This window comes from Microcaecilia unicolor, chromosome 4 (assembly GCF_901765095.1).
Source record: "Microcaecilia unicolor chromosome 4, aMicUni1.1, whole genome shotgun sequence".
In the NCBI taxonomy this organism is placed as follows: domain Eukaryota; kingdom Metazoa; phylum Chordata; class Amphibia; order Gymnophiona; family Siphonopidae; genus Microcaecilia; species Microcaecilia unicolor.
In genome coordinates, this window is record NC_044034.1 from 362,141,775 (window position 1) to 362,168,785 (window position 27,011).

At 43.8% G+C, this 27,011-nt stretch overlaps 1 protein-coding gene across 2 annotated transcripts in view; it reads left to right on the top strand.

Annotated features, from left to right (window-relative positions):
• Positions 1 to 536: 536 nt before the first annotated feature.
• The window catches only part of LOC115469558 (cyclic AMP receptor-like protein A), a 714,125-nt gene continuing 687,650 nt past the window's right edge, over positions 537 to 27,011 (top strand). The window contains exon 1 of one of the 2 annotated variants that reach the window (XM_030202334.1): positions 537 to 865. In XM_030202334.1, coding sequence (XP_030058194.1) covers positions 803 to 865 — 63 coding nt within the window. In that variant the 5' untranslated portion in view covers positions 537 to 802. The remainder of the gene's footprint in view (positions 866 to 27,011) is intronic. The other variant, XM_030202336.1, reaches the window with a different exon arrangement.

A 27,011-nucleotide genomic window follows, 5' to 3' on the forward strand; every position in this document is an offset into this window, starting at 1 on the left:
GGGCCCAGCACGGAGGGAGCGGCGTCGAGGAGGGTTGCTGGAAATCTCGCCCGTTTTAACGGGCTTAACGGCTAGTCTATATATATATATATATTGTAAACGGTTCTGACTTGCTTAGCAAATAGATACGTTATAAGAAAATTAACAAACAATAAACATCTCCTCTACTACCTCCAAAAAGCTAAGTATATCATATTTGCAGACAACCCAGCTTTAACCAGCCTGCAGGTCAGTGGTTCCCAAACTTGATCCTGGAGGCACCCCAGCCAGTCAAGTTTTCAGGATATCCACCCTGAATATTCATGAGATAGATTTGCATGCATTGGGAATACCCTGAAACCCTGTCTGGCTGGGGTGCCTCCAAGACCAGGTTTGGGAACCACTTTAGATGATCCTTCTGCTTATTACAATAGCAACCCTCAACCCCAGTGCCCTGGGCACTCCAACACTTCCTCACTGTTCCCGCCCTCTGGGCTGCGCCTGCGCACAGATCACCTAGCGCTACTTCCATTTCGCACCCATTTCTCGCGCCCCTTGCGTTCCCCAGAGTGAGAGGCGCCTGCGCTGGCCCTCGCGACAACCCTGCTGCGCGCGCCCCCCGCCCACCCCGTTTGTCAAGCAGACTGATAAAGGCCAAGGGCTAGGGCTGGCGCGCTTGCGCATTGCTGGCACTGTCATCCTCCCTCCTCCTCCTCCTGTTCTAGCGCGTAGCGGGCGACTGTCCCGAGGAGGTCGGATAAACCCTTGGTTTGTCCCTTTACCCCGAGGTGGTGGGAGAGGAGGAAGAGGTGGGTGACTTCCAATGGAGGACAACGGCACCCGCTGCGGCCTCTGGAGCTCGCCACAGGACGATGTCTACCGATGTGTAAGTAACGCTGCGCAGTGTGTCCTAACGGAGTGAGCCTAAAAGTGTGAATGACAGTAAAAAGCCGAAGTACTAGTTCCTACACGTGTGGCCCCGCCCAGTTTCCCAGAAAGCGCTGCGGCGGGGGCTGGCCTGACGAGCGCAGGCTCCTGTGGTTGGCTGTTAGCTGTGGCATGTTGTTTGTCCGTTCCGTGGCCCAGCCAATCCTTTCCTTGATTGACTCGTGGCACAAAAAGGAAACAAAGTAACAGTAAAGAAGTCGTGGTACCTTATTCTGCTCTTAAGCAAAACATTAAAATAAACTTTCATGAGGTGAAATTAGTTTGAAGACATAAGAAAGTTCATGCTTATTCTTTCTAACTTAGTAATATTAAGCTTTTTTTTGTTTTTTGAGCTAGACATCGGTTATTTCCAACCCCATCCTGGCACTATTTGCTTCCTGACTAGGTTTCAGGATATCCTCAGCTTTTGCATGTATATGTTTGCCAGCGTTTGGAAATACATCACACAATTCTTGGTTCAGGATAATCCGCAGACTTAAGGGGTCCTTTTACTAAGCCATGTAAGCGTCTATGTGCGTCCAACGCGCGCCAAAATGGAATTACCGCCCAACTACCACCTGGCCCAGGCGGTGATTTCATTTTTGGTGCGCGTCTGAAAAATATTTTTATTTTTGGTCGCACGTAGGTCATTACTGCCCGGATTCTTTACAGCTAGGCGGTAAGGTCTCAGACACAAAATGGACAAGCAGCAATTTTGATTTTGTTGTACGTCCATTTTCGGGGAAAAAAAAGGCCTTTTTCACAGGCGCGCTGAAAGATGGATCGGCGTGCGCCCTAAACCTGCGCCTATACTACCGCAAGCCATTTTTCAGCGCGCCTTTGTAAAAGGACCCCTAAATCTGCTAAATGAGGCTCTCAAATTAGTTTGGGGTGGGCATGGGAGACAGCACCCCCTCCCTGAACTGTTGTGCATGTTAATACTGAATTGGTTCCCCCCACTGTCAGTACAGGCTTCCTTGCTCCCTCCTTCCTCCCCCCCCCCGAAATGTAAGCAGGCAAACTGCACCTATGAGTACATTTGTGGAGTCAGGGCCGCCGAGAGGGGGGGACAGGAGGGACAAAAGTCCCGGGGCCCAGGCCTCCAGGGGGGCCCGGCGCCGCCGCCGCCTGGCCCGCCCTCCATCACTCCTAGAACTAACCTTAAGCCTCCTTTCACTTCGCAGCAAGCAGCAGCAGGTCAGGCCACTCCTTCCATGTCCCGCCCTCGCCTGACGTAACATCCGCGAGGGCGGGGCACGGAAGGAAGGAGGCGAGGTCTGCCCTGCCGCTGCTTGCTGCGAAGTGAAAGGAGACTTGTTCCGAGGGCCCGGCCCGATAGCGGGTGGAGGGGGGCCCGGCAACCTTGGGTGGGTGGGCAGCGACCTCGGGTGTGGGAGGGCGGGGGCGGCCTTGTCCCGGGCCTGGCTCCGGCTCTCGGCGGCCCTGTGTGGAGTGGCCAAGACTGATTTCTTTGATGGGGCCAGAGGTTAACATGAGTGGGCAGTAGGCAGTGTGCTGCTGTAGCTGCTGCTTGACTGACAGGGTGGGTCTGACTCCAAGCAGGGGGGGGCATAGCCTACCCGAGCTTATCCTTTGCTATACCCCTGTACTGCATCAGATTACTTGTAAGAAATGAGAATACTTGAGTCTCTGGAAGGCACAGTACTGGTTGTTAGGGAGCTACTTTGTTTTTAATTGGTTTAAATTTGTAAGTTTAAGTGCTTTAAAAATGAGCCCCAAGTCTTATAGCAACTCAGCAAAACATAGTAAATGACGGCAGATAAAGACCTGAACAGTCCATCAAGTCTGGTTTTTAAAATGTATTATAGAGTAAGTTTAGCTCTGTATAAATATTCTTTTTTTTTTACCTTTTCAATGCTAGGAGAGAAGTGCTCTTTACATAATAAATAGACTACAGAAAACCCACTGTATCGTGAATAACCTAGGCTTTCCCCAGGGAATACCATCATTATTAGAATTGGTTTTAATGGCTTTCTTCATGCCAGCTGGGAATGAATCCTTGGTGAATCGGTGCTGACCACTTAACTCCTTGATATCACGACAGGTGAATCCAATCCTGGTTTTCTTACTGTAAACCCAGTGCGGGTCTGATTTTTTTTTTAATTCTATAGCATTCCTTGAGCTGGGTGTTAGAAAACCAAAGGTACAACATGGTATCCAGCTGTGGTGTGGAGTTAGGTTGACTAGAGGAGACCTAGGGACAGTGAAGTCTCATGACAAGTTGTTTGTGCTATCATTGACTTGATCTGCAGCTCAGAAGAGTATGTATGTATGTATGTATGTATGTATATTTATTTAGTACAAAAAAACAGAAGAAACCAGTCTTTGCAAGAAAATCAACAGGAAACAAAACAGCGAAGATGACTAACAAAAACAAAAAAAAAATAAAAAACAAAATGATATAAAAAACATCAATATTTAAAAATATTAACACATAAAGATTCAAAATTATATCAAAAAGATGACACTTTGGATAAAAAAATTAAAAAGTAAACTTTATTAGCCAAACGATAGCAGGGAGAAAGGGACTCGACACAGCGGTGTTCGGCCGTATATGTGTCTGTTTATTGATGCTGTAGCGCTAAGTCATGCTCGAAACAAAGTTGAGCGGAGAAAATCGGAGCAGCGTCTGTTTGATTTCATAGATTAGAGACGCTGCTCCGATTTTCTCTGCTTGACTTTGTTTCGAGCATGACTTAGCGCTACAGCATCAATAAATAGACTCATATATTGCTTTCACAATTGGATAGAATTAGTAATCAGCATACGGTGAGAAGACTCCTGACACAGGCCAGTACGGCCGAAACACAGCTGTGTCGAGTCCCTTTCTCCCTGCTATCGTTTGGCTAATAAAGTTTACTTTTTAATTTTTATATCCAAAGTCTTTTTGATGTAATTTTGAATCTTTATGTATTGATATTTTTAAATACATATTTTATGATTATTTTTAAATTTTGATGTTTTTTTATGTAATTTTGTTTTTTTAGTTTTTTTTGTTTTTGTTAGTCATCTTCGCTGTTTTGTTTCCTGTATATTTATTTATTCATACATACATACTTGTATCCCACAATTATCCAAAAATGAGTTTCGGTTCAATGTGGCTTACATTTAACAGTTGTTAGAGATTACATTGATTCAGTTACATTTACAAGGTTCTATGATGCTGTGTTTTACATTGGTTGGCAAGATAACTATTAGTGCATATGGAATAGTCATTGGGTTTCTTGACAAGGTATGTCTTAGTTCATTTCTTAAACGAAAAGATGCGTTACAGTTAGAGGTTGTGTTGTGTATTGTTCTAGAATGATTAGTGCATATTTTACTCAGAGAGGGGGCCCTTTTACAGAGCGACAATAAGACCAACGTGGGCTTACGCTCTTCTGGGACTACCACTGGCCCAGCGCATCCGCTGGCGGTAGTCCCGCTCTGAGCGCGCACCAATTTCTGGGGGAAAAAGAAAACCCCCTGGAAATGGCTTGCGCAGCGGTAACCTGGCAGTAATCGGACATCGCTGTGCATCCCAGTTACCGTCAGGTTAGCGCGGAAGCCCTTATCGCCACCTCAGTGGGTTGCGGTAAGGGCTCCCTGCCGCATGGCCATGTGTGTCGGGGGCTTTTTTTACCCGCTGCCCTGGCACATGGGATAAAAGGCCCCCACCGCTACTGCAGGGCCCTTTTTTCCCGCAGGTCCATCAGCCCATCATCCTTTTTCCAACAGTGTCTAATCAAGGTTACAAGTACATGGCACGATCCCAAAACATAAATAGAAATGAGCAGTGGATTTTCCCCAAGTCCATCTTAATAATGGTCTATGGACTTTTCTTTTAGGAAGCTGTCCAAACCTTTTTTTAAACCGCCAATCTAACTGCTTTTACTACATTCTCTGGCAATGAATTCCAGAGTTTAATTACACGTTGAGTGAAGAAACATTTTTTCCGATTCGTTTTAAATTTACTACTTTGTAGTCTGTAATGACCTGTTCCTTGCCAAATCCAGAGGCCACTACTCCATCCTCATCCTCCTCGATCTATCCGCCACTTTTGACACTGTCAATCATGACTTACTTCTTGCCACACTGTCCTCATTTGGGTTCCAGGGCTCTGTCCTCTCCTGGTTCTCCTCCTGTCTCTCCCACCGCACCTTCAAAGTTCACTCTCATGGATCTTCCTCCACCCCCATCCCCTTATCTGTTGGTGTTCCCCAGGGATCTGTCCCTGGACCCCTTCTGTTCTCAATCTACACCTCTTCCCTGGGCTACCTGATCTCATCTCATGGTTTCCAGTATTATCTCTATACTGATGACACCCAACTGTATCTCTCCACACCAGACATCACCGCGGAGACCCAGGCAAAGGTATCGGCCTGCTTATCTGACATTGCTGCCTGGATGTCCATCCGCCACCTGAAACTGAACATGTCCAAGACCGAGCTTATCGTCTTTCCACCAAAACCCACTTCTCCTCTTCCTCCACTTTCTATCTTGGTTGATAACACCCTCATCCTCCCCGTCTCATCTGCCCGCAACCTCGGAGTCATCTTTCACTCCTCTCTCTCCTTCTCTGCGCATATCCAGCAGATAGCCAAGACCTGTCGCTTCTTCCTCTTTAACATCAGCAAAATTCGCCCTTTCCTCTCTGAACACACCACCAGAACTCTCGTCCACGCTCTCATTACCTCTCACCTGGACTACTGCAACTTACTCCTCACCAGCCTCCCACTTAGCCATCTATCCCCCCTTCAATCTGTTCAGAACTCTGCTGCACATCTCATATTCTGCCAGAACCGATATACTCATATCACCCCTCTCCTCAGGTCACTTCACTGGCTTCCGATCAGATACCGCATTCAATTCAAGCTTCTCCTTCTTACCTACTAATGCACTCACAGTCTGCTGCCCCTCACTATCTTTCAACCCTCATCTCCCCTTACGTTCCCGCCCGTAACCTCCGTTCACAGGATAAATCCCTCCTCTCAGTACCCTTCTCCACCACCGCCAACTCCAGGCTCTGCTCATTCTGCCTCGCCTCACCCTATGCTTGGAACAACCTTCCTGAGCCCTTACGCCAAGCCCCCTCCCTGCCCGTCTTCAAGGCTTTGCTTAAAGCCCACCTCTTCAATGCTGCGTTCGGCACCTAACCCTTACCGTTCAGTGAATCCAGACTGCCCCAATTTGACTGCCCCTATCGGACCGACCGTTCACTTGTCTATTAGATTGTAAGCTCTTTGAGCAGGGACTGTCTCTCTTTGTTAAATTGTACAGCGCTGCGTAACCCTAGTAGCGCTCTAGAAATGTTTAGTAGTAGTAGTAGTAGTAGCTTCATTGCATGCCCCCTAGTCCTTGTATTTTTGGAAAGAGTAAACAAACGATTCACGTCTACCCGTTCCACTCCACTCATTATTTTATAGACCTCTATCATATCTCCCTTCAGCCGTCTTTTCTCCAAGCTGAAGAGCCCTAGCTGCTTTAGCCTTTCCTCATAGGGGAAGTCATCCCAACCTCTTTATCATTTTCGTTGCTGGCGAATTTTACACTTATGCCAGGTTGGATTATTTCCTTGTATCAGTATCCTTATCTTCAGCATTATTCTCATTTATCATAGGCATGACCATGCAGTTTCTCTCCACTTACACTCTCCATCACCAAAGCATTCATCTCCATCATGGAGACTCAACAATACCATTTTAAACAATAAAGATCCTATGAATATAATTCTAACTTTTACTAAGGAATTTTTCTTAAACAATGACACCACAGATTTAACCCTACCCCCCTCCTACACACACTATTTGGGAGACTTAAAAGGCATCTCTACGAGGTGTAATTATTAGTATTCAGGCATGGAACCATAAACAAAATTTAGCTAAAGAACATACAATAGAACAAGATATTAAAAGATTAGAAAAATTATACATATCAAGTCTTACTTCAACCATATGTCTTCGACTCCTAAAAGCCAAATACGAATATAATTCTGTGGTTTGTCATGCAGCTAGAAAAGACCTCATTATTCAAACCTTTGGCCACTATTCCGGAAACAATAAAGTTGGTAAATTAGCTAAATTCCTAAAAGGTAAGAGGAGTACAAAATTCATATCTGTATTACAAAATGATCAGGGTCAGATTGTTAGAGATAAGGACAAAACTACAATTTTAATCTTTTTGTGGGGAGAGTCTGATAGGTACGGGCGGAGAGAGGGATCTTGGGGTGATAGTATCTGAGGATTTGAGGGCGATGAAACAGTGTGACAAGGCGGTGGCCGTAGCTAGAAGGTTGTTGGGCTGTATAGAGAGAGGTGTGACCAGTAGAAGAAAGGGGGTGCTGATGCCCCTGTATAAGTCGTTGGTGAGGCCCCACCTGGAGTATTGTGTTCAGTTTTGGAGGCCGTATCTTGTTAAGGATGTAAAAAGAATCGAAGCGGTGCGAAGAAAAGCTACGAGAATGGTATGGGTTTTGCGTTACAAGACGTATGAGGAGAGACTTGCTGAACTAAACATGTATACTCTGGAGGAAAGGAGAAACAGGGGTGATATGATGCAGACGTTCAAATATTTGAAAGGTATTAATCCGCAAACGAACCTTTTCCGGAGATGGGAAGATGGTAGAACGAGAGGACATGAAATGAGATTGAAGGGGGGCAGACTCAAGAAAAATGTCAGGAAGTATTTTTTCATGGAGAGAGTAGTGGATGCTTGGAATGCCCTCCCGCGGGAGGTGGTGGAAATGAAAACGGTAACGGAATTCAAACATGCGTGGGATAAGCATAAAGGAATCCTGTGCTGAAGGAATGGATCCTCAGAAGCTTAGTCAAGATTGGGAGGCGGAGCTGGTGGTTGGGAGGTGGGGATAGTGCTGGGCAGACTTATACGGTCTGTGCCAGAGCTGGTGGTGGGAAGCGGGACTGGTGGTTGGGAGGCAGGGATAGTGCTGGACAGACTTCTACGGTCTGTGCCAGAGCCAGTGATTGGGAGGCAGGGCTGGTGGTTGGGAGGTGAGGGTAGTGCTGGGCAGACTTATACGGTCTGTGCCAGAGTCGGTGGTGGGAAGCGGGACTGGTGGTTGGGAGGCAGGGATAGTGCTGGACAGACTTCTACGGTCTGTGCCAGAGCCGGTGGTTGGGAGGCAGGGCTGGTGGTTGGGAGGTGAGGATAGTGCTGGGCAGACTTATACGGTCTGTGCCAGAGCCGGTGGTTGGGAGGAGGGGCTGGTGGTTGGGAGGCGGGGATAGTGCTGGGCAGACTTATATGGTCTGTGCCCTGAAGAGCACAGGTACAAATCAAAGTAGGGTATACACAAAAAGCAGCAAATATGAGTTATCTTGTTGGGCAGACTGGATTTTGTGCCGTCATCTACTATGTTACTTTATTTACATCTGAAGCCAAAGGTTCTCAAGATATTTACAATTTTTTGGCTAATATCTCTCATCCTACACTTTCTCCTACCTTACAAAAAAACTTAGACTCGCCCATTACTGAAATAGAAATTCTTACTGCCATCATCTCCCTAGCTGCAAATAAAGCTCCCAGACCTGATGGCATTACTCTAGAATTTTACAAAAAATTTAGATTTCTACTGACTCCATATCTCTTAACATACTTTAACTATATTAGAGCTCATCCTGAAAAAGAAAGAAGGTTTTCAGAAGCCACCATTATACCTATTCCTAAACCTGGGAAAGACCCATGTAAGGTACAGAACTACAGACCCATTTCTCTTTTAAATTTGGACTATAACATACTTGCTAAAAGTCTTACTGAAAGGCTGTCTAGAGTTATTGATTCTGCCCAAGTAGGTTTAATAAAACAAACAAACAAACACAAAAATATATCTAGGGAGAGGGAGAGGGGAGGTTAATTGGGAAAAGTCAGAGTTTGTCTGGTTCAAGTGTACAGCGCTGTGTACGTCTATTTATTTATTTATTGCATTTGTATCCCACATTTTCCCACCTTTTTGCGGGTTCAGTGTGGCTTACAATATGAGTTAAATGTTGGAAATACAATTTGTTACAGATTGGTTATGGATTACATTTTGCAGAATTATGAGAAACAAATGAAGTGTCGTTGAGAGTGTAACAATGGAGCACAAACATTGAAACATTGGAAGGAAACAATGGGAGCTTAGAGGGCGATAAAAAGGCATGAAGACATATGGTATATATCTTTCTGTGATTGAAGGTATGAATGATGTGATATTACGGGAGTGAGAGTTCAGAGGTGAGTGTGTGATGCATTCGTGAACAGTAGGTGTGGACTTTATGTGTTTTGGTTCTTTCCGTAAATCTTTTCGAAAAGATGGGTCTTCAATGCTCTGCGGAAGGAAGCTTGTTCGTTGATTGTTCTTAAGTTGCGTGGCAGTAGCGCTAGAGAAATGATAAGTAGTAGTAGTAGATAGTCCCTTTGAATAATTTATCTTCTCCATCAGATTTTCAAAACATGACATTTATTTGGGCAGATAAAGCATTTAAATACTATTCTAATCCATAGAGACCTTAATATTTATCAATAGAATCAAAGACATTATTACGCATGACCTCAATATATGGTCACCTCTGAATTTAACTTGGGGAGAATTTCTACAATTAAAATGACTCTTCACGCAATGTGTAATTCAATTCTCTGGAATTCGTTGCCAGAGAATGTGGTAAAAGCAGGTAGCGGGGTTTAAAAAAGGTTTGGATAGTTTCCTAAAAGAAAAGTCTCTATAAGCCATTATTAAAATGGACTTGGGAAAATCCACTGCATATTCTAGGCTAAGCAGCATAAAATCTGTTTTTCTGTTCTGGGATCTTGCCAGGTACTTGTGACCTGGATTGGCCACTTTTGGAAACAGGATACTGGGCTTGATGTACCTTTGGTCTGTCCCAGTATGGCAACACTTATGTACTTATCCTTTCCGTGCTTCCATCTCTATGTCCCAAATCCTTGTATAAATGGATTGATAAAATTTTTTCTGAATTCATCTGCAAAAAAAAAAAAAAAAAATCCATATTACTGTCTACAAAGTAAGAGCTTCTTGTTTAAATGGTGGATTAAATATCCCTGATCTCTATTTTTATCACTTAGCTTCATTAGCTAAATATGGAGCTTTCTGGCTACAATCTACTCCTACTCAAACTGATTCCCCCACATGGCTCTTAGCAGAAGAAACTATTTGCTTTCCCATCCCACTCTCAATACTTGGTACCATGAAAATAAGTGTTTCCCTTAAAAATCATGGTATTTTAGTTTCAACTCAAACTGCTATACACCAACTAGATAAATTAGCTGATGTCTCCTTGTGGTCTGAAACTAAAGTATGTCCATGGAATAATCTTAAACTTATGTATAGTAAAATATATATTTGCTGGAAATCATGGCAAAAATGTAATATCTGGTCTTTAGACCAAGTGTTTCTGCACAATCAATTAATCTCTTTTAATGAACTAGTGACTACATATCCAACACTCTCAAGTCGTAAGACTCAATGGCTTCGTCTCCAACATATCCTGTTAATTGATCCAACTTTCTTATCTAATGCTGACAACACAGCCTCCATTAGGAAATGGTGTGACTCTTTTTCTCTTGTTGAAGGTAAAGCTGTGTCCACATTTTACAAAATCTTCAGAGATAAAGTTTATACCTCCTCTAAGGATCTACATGACCAATCTAATCGACCTTCCAGCCAGGAACAGGTCCAAATCTTCTCGAACATATCTCAACCTTCACCTGCCTAATTGCAAAGGTCTCAAATACAAAACCTACTATGCATCCAACTTCTCCGTTATAGGCAGCCAACTTTGGAATGCCATTCCAATATTCATCCGAACAACAAACGAACATCTATGCTTCCGAAAGCTGCTGAAAACATACCTCTTCAAACAAGCCTATCCAAACGACCCAACTTAATTTGCGACCCTAACATTAAACAAGCCTCAACCCTCCCCCCAACATCTCTTCCTCTTGTCCTTCCTTATACAACTGCATTATCTTTGTGATACTGTTTACCCATACATTGTATTACCTTTATGATACTTTGTACCCATACATTGTGTTATCTATGTGATACTTGTACCCATACATTGTAAGCCGCACTGAACCTGCTATCGAGCGGGAAAGAGCGGCGTATAAATGCCATAAATAAATAAATACTTAACTCCTGGCATAAGGACTATGGTCCTCTGTTAATAGACCATTACTCTCATCTGGAATGTTGCAGTCGCTCTACTTTTTTAGTCAACGTGCATGCTGGACCCCTTGGAAGATGTGGAAAGCCAAATTAAGTCAACCTGACTTATGTTGGTATTGTTCTACTTCTGGTTCTCTTAGACATATGATATTTGATTGTATCTCTGTATGTGTGTATTCAGACCATTCACTCTATCACTTAATCGTTTATCTCCTCTGACTTATGACATTATCATTATAAGATCTCAACATCCATGTTTTTCTTTAACTTCGTGTGCATGTTCTGTCCTCCGACAGCCTTACACTAGCTTATAGTGTGACCCTAAAATGTGTTTAGTGTCTTTACAGTTATTCTCACTTCTAAGGATTTTTACTGCTGCAGTCCTCACTGCAAAGATATATGAGCAATGCATTGTGCGTAATGTAGTCTCACATGTAATGCAGTCAGCGTTGCTTGTCTGTATAAAGTCTGTCACTATTGGTCTATTCTCCTGCAAAGACCTCCTATCTTTCTCAGCCGAGCTCTGTCTTTTTGGGTTTTGCCAGTGGCAGGAAAATCTTTCACAAAATAACTATAAAGGTATGAAATAAGAGGTAAATCGGTTCTGCGAGGACAAGCAGGCCTTCATACTCTCACATTTGGGTGACATCATCTGATGGAGCCCGGTGAGAGTAAGGTAGAAAATTCTAGCAGCATTCCACCGTGCATACGCTGGTGCCTTCCCGCCCACCAAACGAAAATGAGTCCTCCCGTCTTTGTTTTTCTATGGAGCTGAGAGGATGCATTTCATATTCTCTCCCTCAGACTGTGCTGATTCTAATATTCCTGTGTGGTATTTTTTCTGTTTTTTTTTTAGTTTTTCCTCATTTTTGTCTTCAACTTCGGGTTTTTGTACCTTCCCTCTAGGCTTTATTTAAAAATTTTTTTTTGGCAGTTTTAAGTTATTTTTGTGAGTGGCTGAGAAATTAGGCTGCAGCCCCGTCCTCAATTTGAACACTGCCCCCTTTTTTTCTTGGTTCAAGATTGAGGAGTTTAATTTATCCGAGATACCTTTTTCGATGTCTCAGAAGACCCCCCCCGTGGCTTCAAACGGTGCACCAAGTATAGACTTGTGATTTCTGCCACAGACCCGCACAATTGGTGCATTGGGTGCCTTCGTCCAGATCGTGACCCCACTGTTCGTGATCTCTGTTTGCACATGCAGGTGAGAAGCCAGAGGGTGTGACTGGTTCAAATGGAGCAACTTTTTGGCTCTTTGAAGTTTGGACCGTTGACTTTGGCACTGGTGGAGTGCAGCGGCATCAAGAGGGTCTCTGCTTGCCTCAACACCAAGCGCTGTTAGAAGGCTCTGGGACCAGTCAGCCTTGGATCTGACACTGAGGACCTCATCAGCATCGGGAGATCAAGGCTCTGTGCATCGAGGGAAGCCCAAGAAGCGTAAGCATCGATCTTTCTGAACGCAGGGTGCCGGGTGCACTGGGACATCGATGCAGCCAATACTCAAGAAGCGCTGGCACTTAGAAGAGGTGCCAGTGTGTAAGTCACCGAGTGACCTGGTTCCCGCCACCGGTTCGGCACTGACAGCTTCTCAGACTGCCTCTGCTCTGGTTCCCATGCCTTTCTTGATGCCCACTGTTGATGAACGGTTCCGGAGCATGCTCTGGGATGAGCTGGCACAGTTGCTGCATGGAGCTCCCGCTTTGTTATTGAGGGCACTTGTGCCATTGCCAGAACCAGCCCCAGGCTCTCTCCAAGGCTCCATTGATGCTGGTGACCATATCTTCAACACCAGTGCCTCGCCTGGTGTCAATGTCCGGGCAGGCAGTACTGCCTTCGATATTGGGGGAGGAAGCTTCCCTGGAGCTGAGAATAGGGGCTGCCCCTTGAAGCTCCTCAGAGTGTGGACATCATTCCACCAGAGCGAGGTCAGCACAGACTCATTCACCTGCTTCTGAGTATGGTGAAGAGTCTGATTGGGACTGATGAGGATCCACATTACCTCTCGGAGGAGGAGTCATATGGAATTCCATCTGATGCCTTTCCTCAAAAGAGAGAAATCTTCACCAGAGGCACTCTCTTTCACCAGTTTTGTGAGGGAGATGGCAGCAGCCGTCCCATTTAAGTTGGAGACGGTGGAGGTGCCTAGAGCAGAGATGTCTGTTCTAGGCTATAAGTCTCCTCCTAAGGAAGGGGTCACTGTATCATTGCACCCTATCCTTAAGGATGCACTGTTGAAGAACTGGGAATCTCCCCTCACAGTGCAGGTTGCACCTAAGAAGTTGGATATGCAGTATTATATCCAGAAGGCTCCCAGATTCGAGAAGGCACAGTTGCCTCACAACTCCATAGTGGTGAAATACGCTCTCAAACGGGTCAAGAGTTCTGTCTCGTGCTTCGGCACCCCTGGGGCAGGAGGCTACAACTTTGGATTTGTTTGGGAGGAAGACTTTTTGGGCCTCAATGCTCATTGCCTGTATCCAGTCTTACCAGCTTTACATGAACCTTTACTTGGAGTCTCTGGTGGACTCTCCCTTCATAGCAGGCCACAGGGCTTCACCAGCTGATCAACAAGCAGATGGAGTGTAGGCATTATCTGGCCATGAGTGCCTATGATACTTCTTGATGTCAGACACTCTGGAATGGATGTGAGAATGCACAGGTTCTCATGGCTGCATTTCTCTGACCTGGAACCAGCGGTTCAAGAGAGGTTGTTGGATGTGCCATGCCAAGGGGACAACTTGTTTGGGGAGAAAGTGAAAGAGGTTGTTGACCTCATGAGAAAAGCTTACAGATACTATCCACTCTCTTGGCATACTGCATCTGCATTTTCTTCAGCAAGAAGACTTTTGACCAGATCTAGGTGGTGTACCTATCACTCTCCAAAGCGTAGATACCTGCCTCCTGCTCGTTCCACATAGGCCCAATGTCCCAGGCTTAGCCAGCTCCCCAGTCAAAGCAGGTCACAGGTTTTTGACTGTCTCCAGTAGAGAGGTGTGGTAGCCGTGTTAGTCCACTCTTAAAGGTTATCAATAGAAATCAAACAAAAAAAGCATGGAAAAGAAAATAAGATGATACCTTTTTTATTGGACATAACTTAATACATTTCTTGATTAGCTTTCAAAGGTTGCCCGATCTGACGAAGAAGGGCAACCTTCGAAAGCTAATCAAGAAATGTATTAAGTTATGTCCAATAAAAAAGGTATCATCTTATTTTCTTTTCCATGTTTTATTTTGTTTGATTTCTATTGATAACCTGACTGTCTCCAGAAACGCATAGCCGCACAAAAAGTATCCATCCTGGACGACCTTCCGGTTGGAGGGAGGCTCAGTTTTTACCAACACAGATGTCTACTTGTAACCTCCAACCGGTAGGTTCTTCAAATAGTCCAAGAGCATTGTTCATCAGCTCTCAGCACAAGCAGGTACATGCAGTTGAACACGTACCACCAGGGGAAGAAGGGAAGGGATTCTATTCCAGGTACTTCCTTGTGATGAAAAAAAAAAACCCAGGAGGATACTGGTCCATGCTAGACCTAAGGGACCTGAACAAATTCCTAGTCAAAGAAAAGTTCAGGATGCTGTCCCTGGGCAGCCTTCCTGTAATTCAGGAAAACAATCTGGACTTAAACATAGTAACATAGTAGATGACGGCAGAAAAAGACCTGCATGGTCCATCCAGTCTGCCCATGACAAACTCATATGTGTATACCTTACCTTGACTTTGTACCTGTCCTTTTCAGGGCACAGACCATATAAGTCTGCCCAGCAGTATTTCCCGCCTCCCAACCACCAGTCCCGCCTCCCATCATCGGCTCTGGTACAGACCATATAAGTCTGCCCTCCCCTATCCTTGCTTCCCAACCACTACCCCCTCTTCCCCCCACCTGCTCCGCCAGGTGCCTATACCCACATTTTGATACATCCAAGTCACAGGAAGTATCTGATTTGCATCCAGAGTTTTCACCAAGTGGTGGTAGTCGCAGCGTATCTACGCAAACTGGGGGTTTATATGTTTCCCTACCTGGACGATTGGCTGGTTAAGAGCATTTATGTTATGCTGCGTGTAGCTATTCTTTAGAAAAGAACAAAGTCAGACAGAGACCAAAAGACAAAAAAAGGGAAGTTTTATTACTCACCACAGAAGCACAGGAAGTAAGTTTGTATACAAGTACAGAGAAGCTATTTTTATTATACCCAGGCTCATCAGCCTAAAAAGACAAAGTTAGGGAATGGAAGGTTGTAGAAAGAATGAGAAACAATTCAGGTCCTAACTACCAGGGAATAACTAAATAGTGTTTGGAAAATTACTACATTATCATAGGCATTACTGGTGGAGATCAGAAATAGAAAAAGAAAGAAAGAAAGATTCTTAGCTGCAAAGATTTAGTCTTCACCGGGGGGGGGGGGGGGGGGGGGGGGGGGGGAGGGGGGGGAGTACACCCACCCCCCGGGAAATAGGCCTTGGCAAGGAAATAATACTCTAACTTGTCCAGGTGGCATATTTCAGGGCTCCTTAGATGAACAGTCACTTATATACCCTTCCCATCACAGAGGACCATCTCATATATCACCCAATCAGCAGTCCTGCACATACACAGGGCTCTGGTCATTACCACATGTTTTACCTACAGTTATTGTTATATTTCCAGCTAATATTGGTTTGTACTAGTTTGCAGATATGACCGTTATCAGGCCTCTAGCTACCGTGAACAGGATGTGCTGACGTCTGTTGTAACAAATTACATAACAAGCAGTCAGTTGCAGAGCACAGAGGAGTGTGGTTGCATGACAAATTTCATAACAAGCAAAGGAGTCAATAAGGAAGCCTATTCAGGTGTTGGAGCCAGGGGCGTAGCTACGTGGGGCCACGGGGGCATGAGCCCCCACAGATTACGCCCTGGTCCCCTCCACATTTGACCCCCGCCCCGCATCAGGTACTTTGTTTGCTGGCGGGGGTCCCCAAACCCTCCCAGCCGAAGAGTTTTCTTCAGCGCCAGTCGACTCCGGCGCCTTCGTTGTGGGATCATCTGTTTCTGATGCCTTAACGTCCTGCACCGTGCAGGATGTAAGGCGTCAAACAGATGATCCTACAACGAAGGCGCCGGAGTCGACCGGCGCTGAAGAAGACTCTTCAGCTGGCAGGGATTGGGGACCCCTGCCAGCAAACAAGGTACCTGATCGATGCGGCGGCGGTCCAAAGTGGCGGGGAGGGGTGTCAGCGGCTAAACAGTGCCCCCCCACCTCGGGCTCTTGGCCCCCTCTTGTTGGGGTCTGGCTGCGCCCCTGGTTGGAGCTACCGGGGTTTGTCATCACCTACAACCAGTTCGTCAATTGAAGTACTTAGGAGCCCTGCTAGATACAGCACAGGCTCGGGCTTTCTTTCCTCAAGTGAGAGCAGATACCTTAGTAATGCTTCCGTTGCAGGTCCGCAACAGCTAGCAGGTTTCAGCTCGGCTAATGTTGAAACTGATGGGCCACATAGCCTCCACCAAGCATGTCAGTTCCTTGGCACAGCTCTACTTGAGACCAGTCCAGTGGACTTTAGCTTTCCAGTGGTATCAAGCAACAGGGAACCTAACCAATGTCATCCGCATACCAGCAGATCTGGCACACGCCCTTTTCTGGTGGACAATTCGGTCAAATTTGACTTTGGGACTTCTCCAAATTCCACCACCTCGGAAGGTGTTGACAACAGATGCATCGATCCTTGGTTGAGGAGTTCATATAGGGCTTCACATTCAAGGCCAGTGGTCCGCTCAGGAGGTTCAGTTCCACATCAGTCTAATCAAGCTCAGGGCTATTTGGAATGCTCTAAAGACTTTCAGAGATAGGCTCCAGAACCAAATTGTTCTCATTCAAACAGACAGCCAAGTTGTGATGTTCTGTGTCAACAAGCAGGGGGATACGTGTCAGGAAGCAGTGGGCATGTGGCAGTGGGCCCTACTTCGTGGTTGGACTGCTATGCCACTTACCCGGTAAGGACAACTGCTTGGCAGACAGATTGAGCAGACGAAAAGAGGAAACAAATCCTCCCGTAAGGAGTTCAAACAAAAACAACAAAAAAGGAACGGAAGGAGCCAAACTCCACACATCAGGGTGTCACTGATTGGCTCAATTTATTAACAAAGCATCTACAATATCCAATTTACATATACAATGTTCCAAAAGATGCATAAATAGTAGTGTACATAAAGTACTTCCAAAAAATAAATAACCCATTACTGCAGTGTTTCAGAAAAAAAAGTTTGCCTCCTTCAGGGGTCATTAAAAGACATATCATAAAAAGCATAAATGAATATGATAAATATCATAAAAAGCACATATCACAAACCATGAATAAAAAAATAAAAAAGTGACATAAAAATGTGTAATATTGAAATGTTATGTGAAAGATATACATAAAAGCGTTTAAACTCAAGAAGAGACTTAAGCCACAAGAGAGAATTTTAAAAAATTAAAAAACTGAATAATAAAAAACAGAAGAAATGGAAAGAAATAATAAAGAAATAAATCAGAGCAGTTAAAAACAATTTAATATTAAAAAATACATAGATTATAAATATTAAAACAATATATTAATAAGCAAAGAAACCATGAGCCACTAATATACAATCTTCAAAAACACATAAGAAATAATCAGATCAATACCACTAGTTCTGTGGATAGTATTTCAATAACAATGGGACCCGACGAGCATAAAATATTTGAAAAAACATAAAAGCAGCTGTGAAAGGCTGAGAAAAAAAAATAGCCACATTGGTTTTAAAGCATATTGTAAAATCAATCTGACCGCACCTGGAGTATTGTGTTCAGTACTGGTCTCCGTATCTCAAAAAAGATATAGTAGAATTGGAAAAGGTACAGCGAAGGGCGACGAAAATGATAGTGGGGATGGGACGACTTTCCTACGAAGAGAGGCTGAGAAGGCTAGGGCTTTTCAGCTTGGAGAAGAGACGGCTGAGGGGAGATATGATAGAAGTGTATAAAATAATGAGTGGAATGGATCGGGTGGATGTGAAGCGACTGTTCACGCTATCCAAAAATACTAGGACTAGAGGGCATGAGTTGAAGCTACAGTGTGGTAAATTTAAAACGAATCGGAGAAAATTTTTCTTCACCCAACGTGTAATTAGACTCTGGAATTCGTTGCCGGAGAACGTGGTACGGGCGGTTAGCTTGACGGAGTTTAAAAAGGGGTTAGATAGATTCCTAAAGGACAAGTCCATAGACCGCTATTAAATGGACTTGGAAAAATTCCGCATTTTTAGGTATAACTTGTCTGGAATATTTTTACGTTTGGGGAGCGTGCCAGGTGCCCTTGACCTGGATTGGCCACTGTCGGTGACAGGATGCTGGGCTAGATGGACCTTTGGTCTTTCCCAGTATGGCACTACTTATGTACTTATGTACTTATGATTATTTACAGTGCTGTCGGTGTAGGGTAACTAGAAACATATGTTACCAAAAAAAGAGGGAAACCAACTGCAACAAAAGCCAACTATTAATCTGTGATCTATAATATGGAACAATAATAAGAAAGCGCTACCATGGAAATCATAAGAAACATAAAAGATACCTTCTTGCTGTAAAGAAACCAATCAGCTTGAGTAGCATCTTACTTTCAGCGTCTCTCTCTCTCTCCAAGGTTTGAAAATTTAAAGCCAAAACGCAAATGTCGGCCATTTAAAAAAACAAGATGTGCCACATGGTGAAAATACATGGTTATTCTAAATCACAGACCAGAGCTTGTAGAATATCACTCCGTTTATAACCTAATCATATATAAAATATCTACAGGTGTCGATGTATTTGTTATTTATTTATTTATTGCATTTGTATCCCACATTTTCCCACCTCTTTGCAGGCTCAATGTGGCTTACAATACATCATGAAAAGTGGAAATATATAAGAAAATATACATTTAATGTAACAGAAGGATCTTGGGTAACATGATAACGATAAAACATGATAGAAGTTTGACGAGTAAATACTGTAAGGCAATTCTGGATATATGTATAGGAGTTCATATTTGTTGGTCTTTGTGGTATGCCTTGTTAAAGAGATGGGTCTTCAGTAGTTTGCGGAAGTTAGCTAGTTCATAGATTGTTTTTAAGTTGCGCGGCAGCGTGTTCCAGAATTGTGTGCTCAGGTAAGAGAAGGTTGACGCATGCGTTAGTTTGTATTTTAGACCTTTACAGTTGGGGAAGTGAAGATTGAGGAATGTGCGGGATGATCTTTTAGCATTCCTGGGTGGTAAGTCTATCAGGTCTGACATGTAGGCTGGGGCGTCTCCGTGAATGATTTTATGAACTAGGGTGCATATTTTGAACGTGATGCGTTCTTTAATTGGGAGCCAGTGTAGCTTTTCTCGTAGGGGTTTAGCACTTTCATATTTTGTTTTACCGAATATGAGTCTAGCTGCAGTGTTCTGAGCTGTCTGAAGTTTCTTGATTATTTGCTCTTTGCAACCAGCGTAGAGCGCGTTGCAGTAGTCTAGATGACTGAGTACCATTGATTGTACCAGATTGCGGAAGACGGTCCTTGGGAAGAAAGGTCTTACTCTTTTTAATTTCCACATTGAGTGCAGCATCTTCTTGGTTGTGTTTTTCGCGTGACTCTCAAGTGTTAGGTGTCGATCAATGGTAACTCCAAGAATTTTTAGGGTGTCTGAAATTGGAATAGGAGGAAAAGCCTCAAACAAATGTTGGGAAACTCCTTTGTCAATTTTTCAATCAACCTTAGGGAGGCCCACATATTCATCACTGGCAGAAAAACCTCCTGTCTTTATTGTTCTTGAATGTTTGTTCATATAAACTATTCACAGTTGCTCTTGAACCAAAATATGAAAAGAAACTTCTCTTTCCAGCTGACCAGTCTTCCGATCAGTCTCTACCCAAAACCCAATAAAGACAGGAGGTTTTTCTGCCAGTGATGAATGTGTGGGCCTCCCTAAGGTTGATTGAAGAATTGACAAAGGAGTTTCCTAACACTTGTTTGAGACTTTTCCTCCTAGAACAATAACAAATACAACGACACCTGTAGAAAATACATGGTTAGTCATAAATATGCATAAACATAAAGGATAATGAATATTTATGAACGTCAGACATAGAATATGTATCATGCGTGCGGGCAAGTAAGCTGTTCGATAAGATGTCAGGATCTAATAGAGTGCACTAAAAATGATGGGACGCTGCTAGAACTTTCTACCTTACTAGCTAGTCAGCATCCACACTGGGCTCCGTGGGATGCTGTCACCCAGATGTGAGAATAATTGGCCTGCTGTTCTTGGAGAACAGATAAGTATCTTTGCTGCACAGGACATGTAAACCTGTGGTAACTGTTTTATATATAATGTTACATGTGATTTCACAGGCTTGGGATTTTGAAGCTTGTTTGACTATAATTCCGTAATTTTTTACTTCTTCCTCCACCACAGTTGCACCCAAGAAATAGAAGATTATCTGATTGTTTAGCACCATTTCTAAGCTACAGAGCTGGCAGGAACCCTACTTACAAGATTTAAATCCCCTATTACAATACTTAATGCAAATAATAGATGTTAAATACACTTATTGAGGTATAACATAAGAACACAAGTGTTGCCATACTGGGACAGACCGAAGGTCCATCAAGCTCAGTATCCTGTTTCCAACAGTGGCCAATCCAGGTCACAAGTACCTGACAGAAACTCAAATAGTAGCAACATTCCATGTAGAACCCCAAAGAGTAGCAAGATTCTAGAATTCTAAAGAATAATAAAATTCCATGCAGAATTTCAAAGTGCAGCAACATTCCATGTAGAACCCCAAAGAGTAGCAAGATTCTAGAATTCTAAAGAATAAGAAGATTCCATGCAGAATTTCAAAGTGCAGCAACATTCCATGTAGAATCCCAAAGAGTAGCGAGATTCCATTCAGAATCCCAAGAACATAAGTACATAACTGTTGCCATACTGGGACAGCCTGTAGGTCGATCAGGCCCAGGCAGCATCCTGTTTCCAACAGTGGCCAATCCAGGTCACAAGTACCTAGCAAGATCACAGAACAGTAAAACTGATTTTACGCTGCTTAGCCTAAAATATGCAGTGGATTTTCCCCAAGTCCAATAATGGACTTTTCTTTTAGGAAATTATCCAAACCTTTTTAAAACTCTGCTAAGTTAATTGCTTTTACCATATTCTCTGGCAATGAATTCTAGAGTTTAATTACTCATTGAGGGCCCCTTTCACGAAGCTGCGGCAAAAGGGGGCCTGTGCTGGTGCTGGTGTTGGTGCGTGTTTGACGCATGCCGAAGCCCACTTTTGCCACAGCAGGTAAAAGGCAGGTCTCTTTTTTTTGTTTGTTTGTTTTTTTCAGGAAATGGCTGTGTGGCAAGCAAAGCACTTGCCGCGAGGCCATTTCAAGGGGGGCACTTACCGCCACCTATTGAGGTGGCAATAAGGGCTCCCACGCTAACTTGGCAGTAACCGGGCAGCGCGTGGCACTGCCTAATTACCACTGGGTACATACCGGTGCTTCAAAAATTAAAATATTTTTATAGTGATGTGTTCTGGTGGTGGGAATTACCGCCGGGCTGTTGTGGTAGCCCGGCGGTACTTCCTTTTTAGCAAGCGGTGTGCCTATGTTGGGCTTACTGCTGCTTTGTAAAAGGGGCCCTGAGTGAGGAAATATTTTCTCCGATTCGTTTTAAATTTACTACTTACCAGATTCTTTCTGTGCCCTCTAGACCTACTATTTTTGGAAAGAGTAACCGATTCACATTTACCTGTTCAACTCTATTCAGTATTTTATATACCTCTATAATATCTGCCGGCAGCCACGTTGGGCCGGCGGTAGTCCCGAAAGAGCGAGTGGTAAACCCACATTGGGCTTACCGCCACTTTGTAAAAGGGCCCCTAAATTTGTATCTGAGGCACTGGAGGGTTAAGTCACTTGTTCAAGATCACAAGGATCAGCAGTGGGATTTAAACCAGCCACCTCTGGATGTCAGGACCAGTGCCCTTAACCACAAGGCTACTCCAGCCTTTCTGGGCCACAAGAAAAGCAAGATCTAGAGCTGGAACACTGTCATGGATCCCTCATCTGGCAAAATAAGCTTAAGTCAAGTTAACTGTCATCCTCACAAGCTCATGCCACAACATGGTTGGTCTATAAGGTGCTACCAACCTCATCATTTATGCTAGAGGTAAGAGTGTAGGAGTCTACAGCCATGTAGATATATTATTTTCTGACAGTTGACTACTTCAGGACTTATATGAAAATGGAGAAGTTAGCAGGAAGGCATGCTTGAAATGAACCAGAGAGTTTGGAGTAAGCTGTTGAGAACTAGAAAAGTACTATGAAGTTAATTGATCATAATTCTCGTACAAGAGCACGCAGATATGGAATGCATTACCTACAGACCTGAAAGCAATCAAAGAAACAGCTATGTTTCGAAAATCTCTGAAAACACTTCTTCAACAAGGCCTACAATGAAAACCTATAACCTCACTAAGTCCACTCAATTATGATCGTACACCCTTCTATAACTACCTTAACAACTCTCTTCCTTCTTCCCTCTCCCCTTCCTTAACTGCTACACATAACTAACTGTATCTGATATTCAGCTATGACAATGTTATCAAATCTATGTAAGCCACATTGAGCCTGCAAATAGGTGGGGGAATGTGGGATACAAATGTAATAAGTAATAATAGTAATAATTTACAAGTATGATACAGTAGTAAATAATAACGTTATGTCATATTACAACTCTACATAGCTATGCAGTTCATAATGGCTACAACCTTGGTGGTAATTCCATTCCTCACCACTCAGCATGTGACCTTGGTCAAGTTGCCTAAAGCAGCAATACCTCCCTCAGCTACTTCCATCTCTATCTGAAAACATTTGGAAGCATAACTGTTGAGGATGGATTAGTTTCAGAAGCACTTAGTTCCCTGAAGAAGCCTTATATAGAGTTAAACCGAGAGCCCCATTGGGCAATTTGCAAGCTAAGTGTCTTGAAGTTTTGAAAATTAAAAAAGAAATGTAAAAATTATGAAGTTTACTTAAAATAAGTGGAGGTTTTTTAACCCATAATAATATCGGAGTCTATGAAGTGCCGGCACAAAGAAATCACTCTTGTTGCTGTGCAAAGACTTTTAAGGTCTTTTCCCTCCATTAGTAATAATAAAAAAAAAACCTCTAAAAAGTTCTAAAATTTGGACAGAGTGAATGAACGAAAAATTGTGAAATTTTGTTTTCAGCTTTAAAGGTTGCCTATTCTAAGAAATTTTTTTTTTTGCTGAATTAGTGTCAACTTTTGTTTGAAGTTACTAGGAAGCCATGCTTGAAATGAACTAGGGAGGTTTTTTTTTTGTTACATTTGTACTCCACGCTTTCCCACTCATGGCAGGCTCAATGCGGCAGGCAATGGAGGGTTAAGTGACTTGCCCAGAGTCACAAGGAGCTGCCTGTGCCGGGAATCGAACTCAGTTCCTCAGTACCAAAGTCCACCACCCTAACCACTAGGCCACTCCTCCACAGTTGCTACTATTTGAGATTCTACATGGAATGTTGCTATTCCACTAGAAGTCGGCCCTTGCAGATCACCAATGTGGCCACACAGGCTTCTGCTTCTGTGAGTCTGACGTCCTGCACGTATGTGCAGAACGTCACACTCACAGAAACAGAAGCCTGCGCAGCCTTCTAAATGGAATGTTGCTAGTGGAATAGCAACATTCCATGTAGAATCTCCAATAGTAGCAACATTCCATGTAGAATCTCCAATAGTATCTATTTTATTTTTGTTACATTTGTACCCTGCGCTTTCCCACTCATGGCAGGCTCATTGCGGCTTACATGGGGCAATGGAGGGTTAAGTGACTTGCCCAGAGTCACAAGGAGCTGCCTGTGCCTGAAGTGGGAATCGAACTCAGTTCCTCAGTTCCCCAGGACCAGAGTCCACCACCCTAACCACTAGGCCACTCCTCGGGTAGTTCTGGCCTTAGAATAAGCAAGTAACATCGATACCCCCAAAACAATTCAATCCTCCTGCCTCCCGTGCTGCGGATTGCTTTCTCACCATTTTTGCACAGCCTCTTTTAATCTTCCTTCTCTGCAAATGCACAAGTCCACTGATACTATAAAACAATTAGGCTTTGCCTCCCACCAATAGAAATTACTCAATTTATCACACAGCCTTCAGCTCAGCTGCTTGAAAAAAGCCTCATTTTACACCGGCAGGCTGAGCAGGGCAATGGATAAATTAGCCCACATATGACTGCATGATGAATTAGGGCTGCTTTCAGAGTCTTTCAGGCTGATCTGACAACTTTTCTTGCTGAGTTCCCAGCTGAGAGAGACAGTTTGCAGGCGTAATGCATACAACCAACTATTATAACTGCAGCAAATACCCAAACACCAAGAAGGCGTTAGGAAGGAAAAAAAAAGAAAAGCAGATTAAAACTAAATATTAGATGTGCTGTATATCAAGAGCAATGCTAGACAGTGCATTTAATTAAATGAATTTTAAGAGAAAATGTTTGGCTCTGAATAACCTGGTTGCAAAGGCAGGGCCGCCGAGAGACTGGGCCAGGCCCGGGACAGGGCCGCCCCCGGGGCTCCCCCACTCGAGGTCACTGGGCCCCCCCCCCCGCCACCGGGCCGGTCCCTCTTTCCACCCCTGGGCCCTCTGCACTGACCTTAAGCGCCTCACCTTCGAAAGCGCAGCAAGCAGCGGCAGACCACTCCTTCCTCCCGCGTTCCTCCCTCGCGGAAGTTACGTCAGGCAAAGGCGGGACACGGAAGGAAGGAGTGGTCTGCCACTGCTTGCTGCGCTTTCGAAGGTGAGGCGCTTAAGTTCAATGCCAGGGAGCGATGGAGGGCGGGCGGGCTGGACTTCAGCGGCAGTGCCGGGCCCCCCCCGGAGGCCCGGGCCCGGGGAATTTTGTCCCCCCTGTCCCCCCCCTCTCGGCGGCCCTGTGCAAAGGCTCTACTGCCCATTTAAAAGGCAGTGCTAGCCCGAATAGTAGTATTTCCTAAGCCTAAAAGAGACGAAAAACTAGTCACATCTTACAGACCTATCTCTCTACTCAATCAGGAAGCAAAACTATTTGCCAAAATACTAGCAAATAGACTAGGCAGAGTATTACCTGAGCTTATACATCCAGCGCAAGTAGGATTTGTACAAGGCAGATCAACTACGAAAAACATAAGGAACATTATGGCGGCCTTGGAAAGATTGGGGCACTCCAAAGAACAAGCTTTAATGATAAGCTTTGACGCAGAAAAAGCATTCGATAGAGTGGAGTGGCCCTTTCTATACTCGGTGCTAGGAAAATATGGATTCAATGGCAATTTTGTGCAAGCGCTTAGAGCATTGTATAACTTACCGAGAGCGCAAATACTGATAAATGGCAATGTATCAGGAGAAATACAGATTGGTAGAGGAACAAGACAGGGGTGTCCTATGTCGCCCCTTCTTTTTGCGCTCCAATTGGACCCGCTTATAAGGGATATATATGATTGTAAAGCGATATCTGGGGTACAATTTAAGAAACAGGATTTCAAGCTAGCTGCATTTGCAGATGATCTGTTAATGATAATAACAAAACCAAAGAAGACACTTGAAGATCTTTTAGAGATCTTCCGCGAATATGGAGATTATTCAGGCTTCAGACTGAACATGGACAAATCGGAGGCCCTGGCGATCAATGTGAGTATCCAAAGCTTATGGCTAGATGGATTCCCTTTGAAACAAACACATAATTCCTTTACGTACTTGGGTATATTGCTACCAATTAGACCGAGAGAGACATATCAATTAAATGTAGCAAAATTATTAGAACAGACCTCTCAACAACTAAACTACTGGGGCACCTTGACGCTATCCCTGTCGGGGAGGATCAGCCTTATAAAAATGGTCATACTACCAAGGTGGCTTTATGCACTACAGATTTTGCCGATAGCATTACTAAAGAAAGATATAAAACAACTATATCGGTTAATGTTTAGGTTTTGTTGGGACAAGAAACGAGCTAAGATGCAGCAACAATATATGTTGGGAGGTTGGAAACAGGGAGGACTGGGAATTCCCAACATTAAATTTTATAATATGGCCTGCCTTTTACGACATGTGAGGGATAGGATTTGCCAAACTCAAGAACATACACCCCTTGAGATAGAAGAAGAGCTCTTTAGTCCATATCGCGTTATTACACTACTACACTTGAGGAATGCAGAAATACCACAAAAACATAGAAATAATGTACTACTTAAACCAATAAGAGAAGCATGGAGGTTTATAGGGACATTGCTGGGAGGGGACTCAAAAATCACTGAACTTATCAATATTAAAGGGAACCCAGCCTTTATACCAGGGATGGAAAACAAAACTTTTGACAGATGGGAACAATTGGGGGTAACTGAGCTAGCAGATGTTTTAGATGCAATGGGCGGCATCAAACCGCTGACACAGTTGATAGGACAGAACGAACAAAGCTGGGGAGATAGATATGCACATTGCCAACTGAAGCACTATATACAATCACTAAACAAAGAATTATTGAATAAAAAATTAGGAAATCAAATTAAGATTTTCTTTGATGAGATTACTGAACATGCCCCCTCCATATCACAAATACATCAAAAGCTGTGGAGTCTTGCCCCGGGGAAAGATTTGACGCAGATCCGGCAGAAATGGGAAAAGGATGTGGGAAGGGCATTGGACACATGGGATATGACAACACAGCTTAAAAATATCCCATATATAATAGGAGGAGCTGATTATAGAGAGTGTGCGTACAGAGTATTACACAGAGCATACTTTACCCAAGTGCAACTGTTTAAATCGGGGGGAATTGAAACAGCTATGTGTTTGAAATGTAATAATTTTGAGAATACATTATACCATGCATTGTGGGACTGTGTGCCAATAC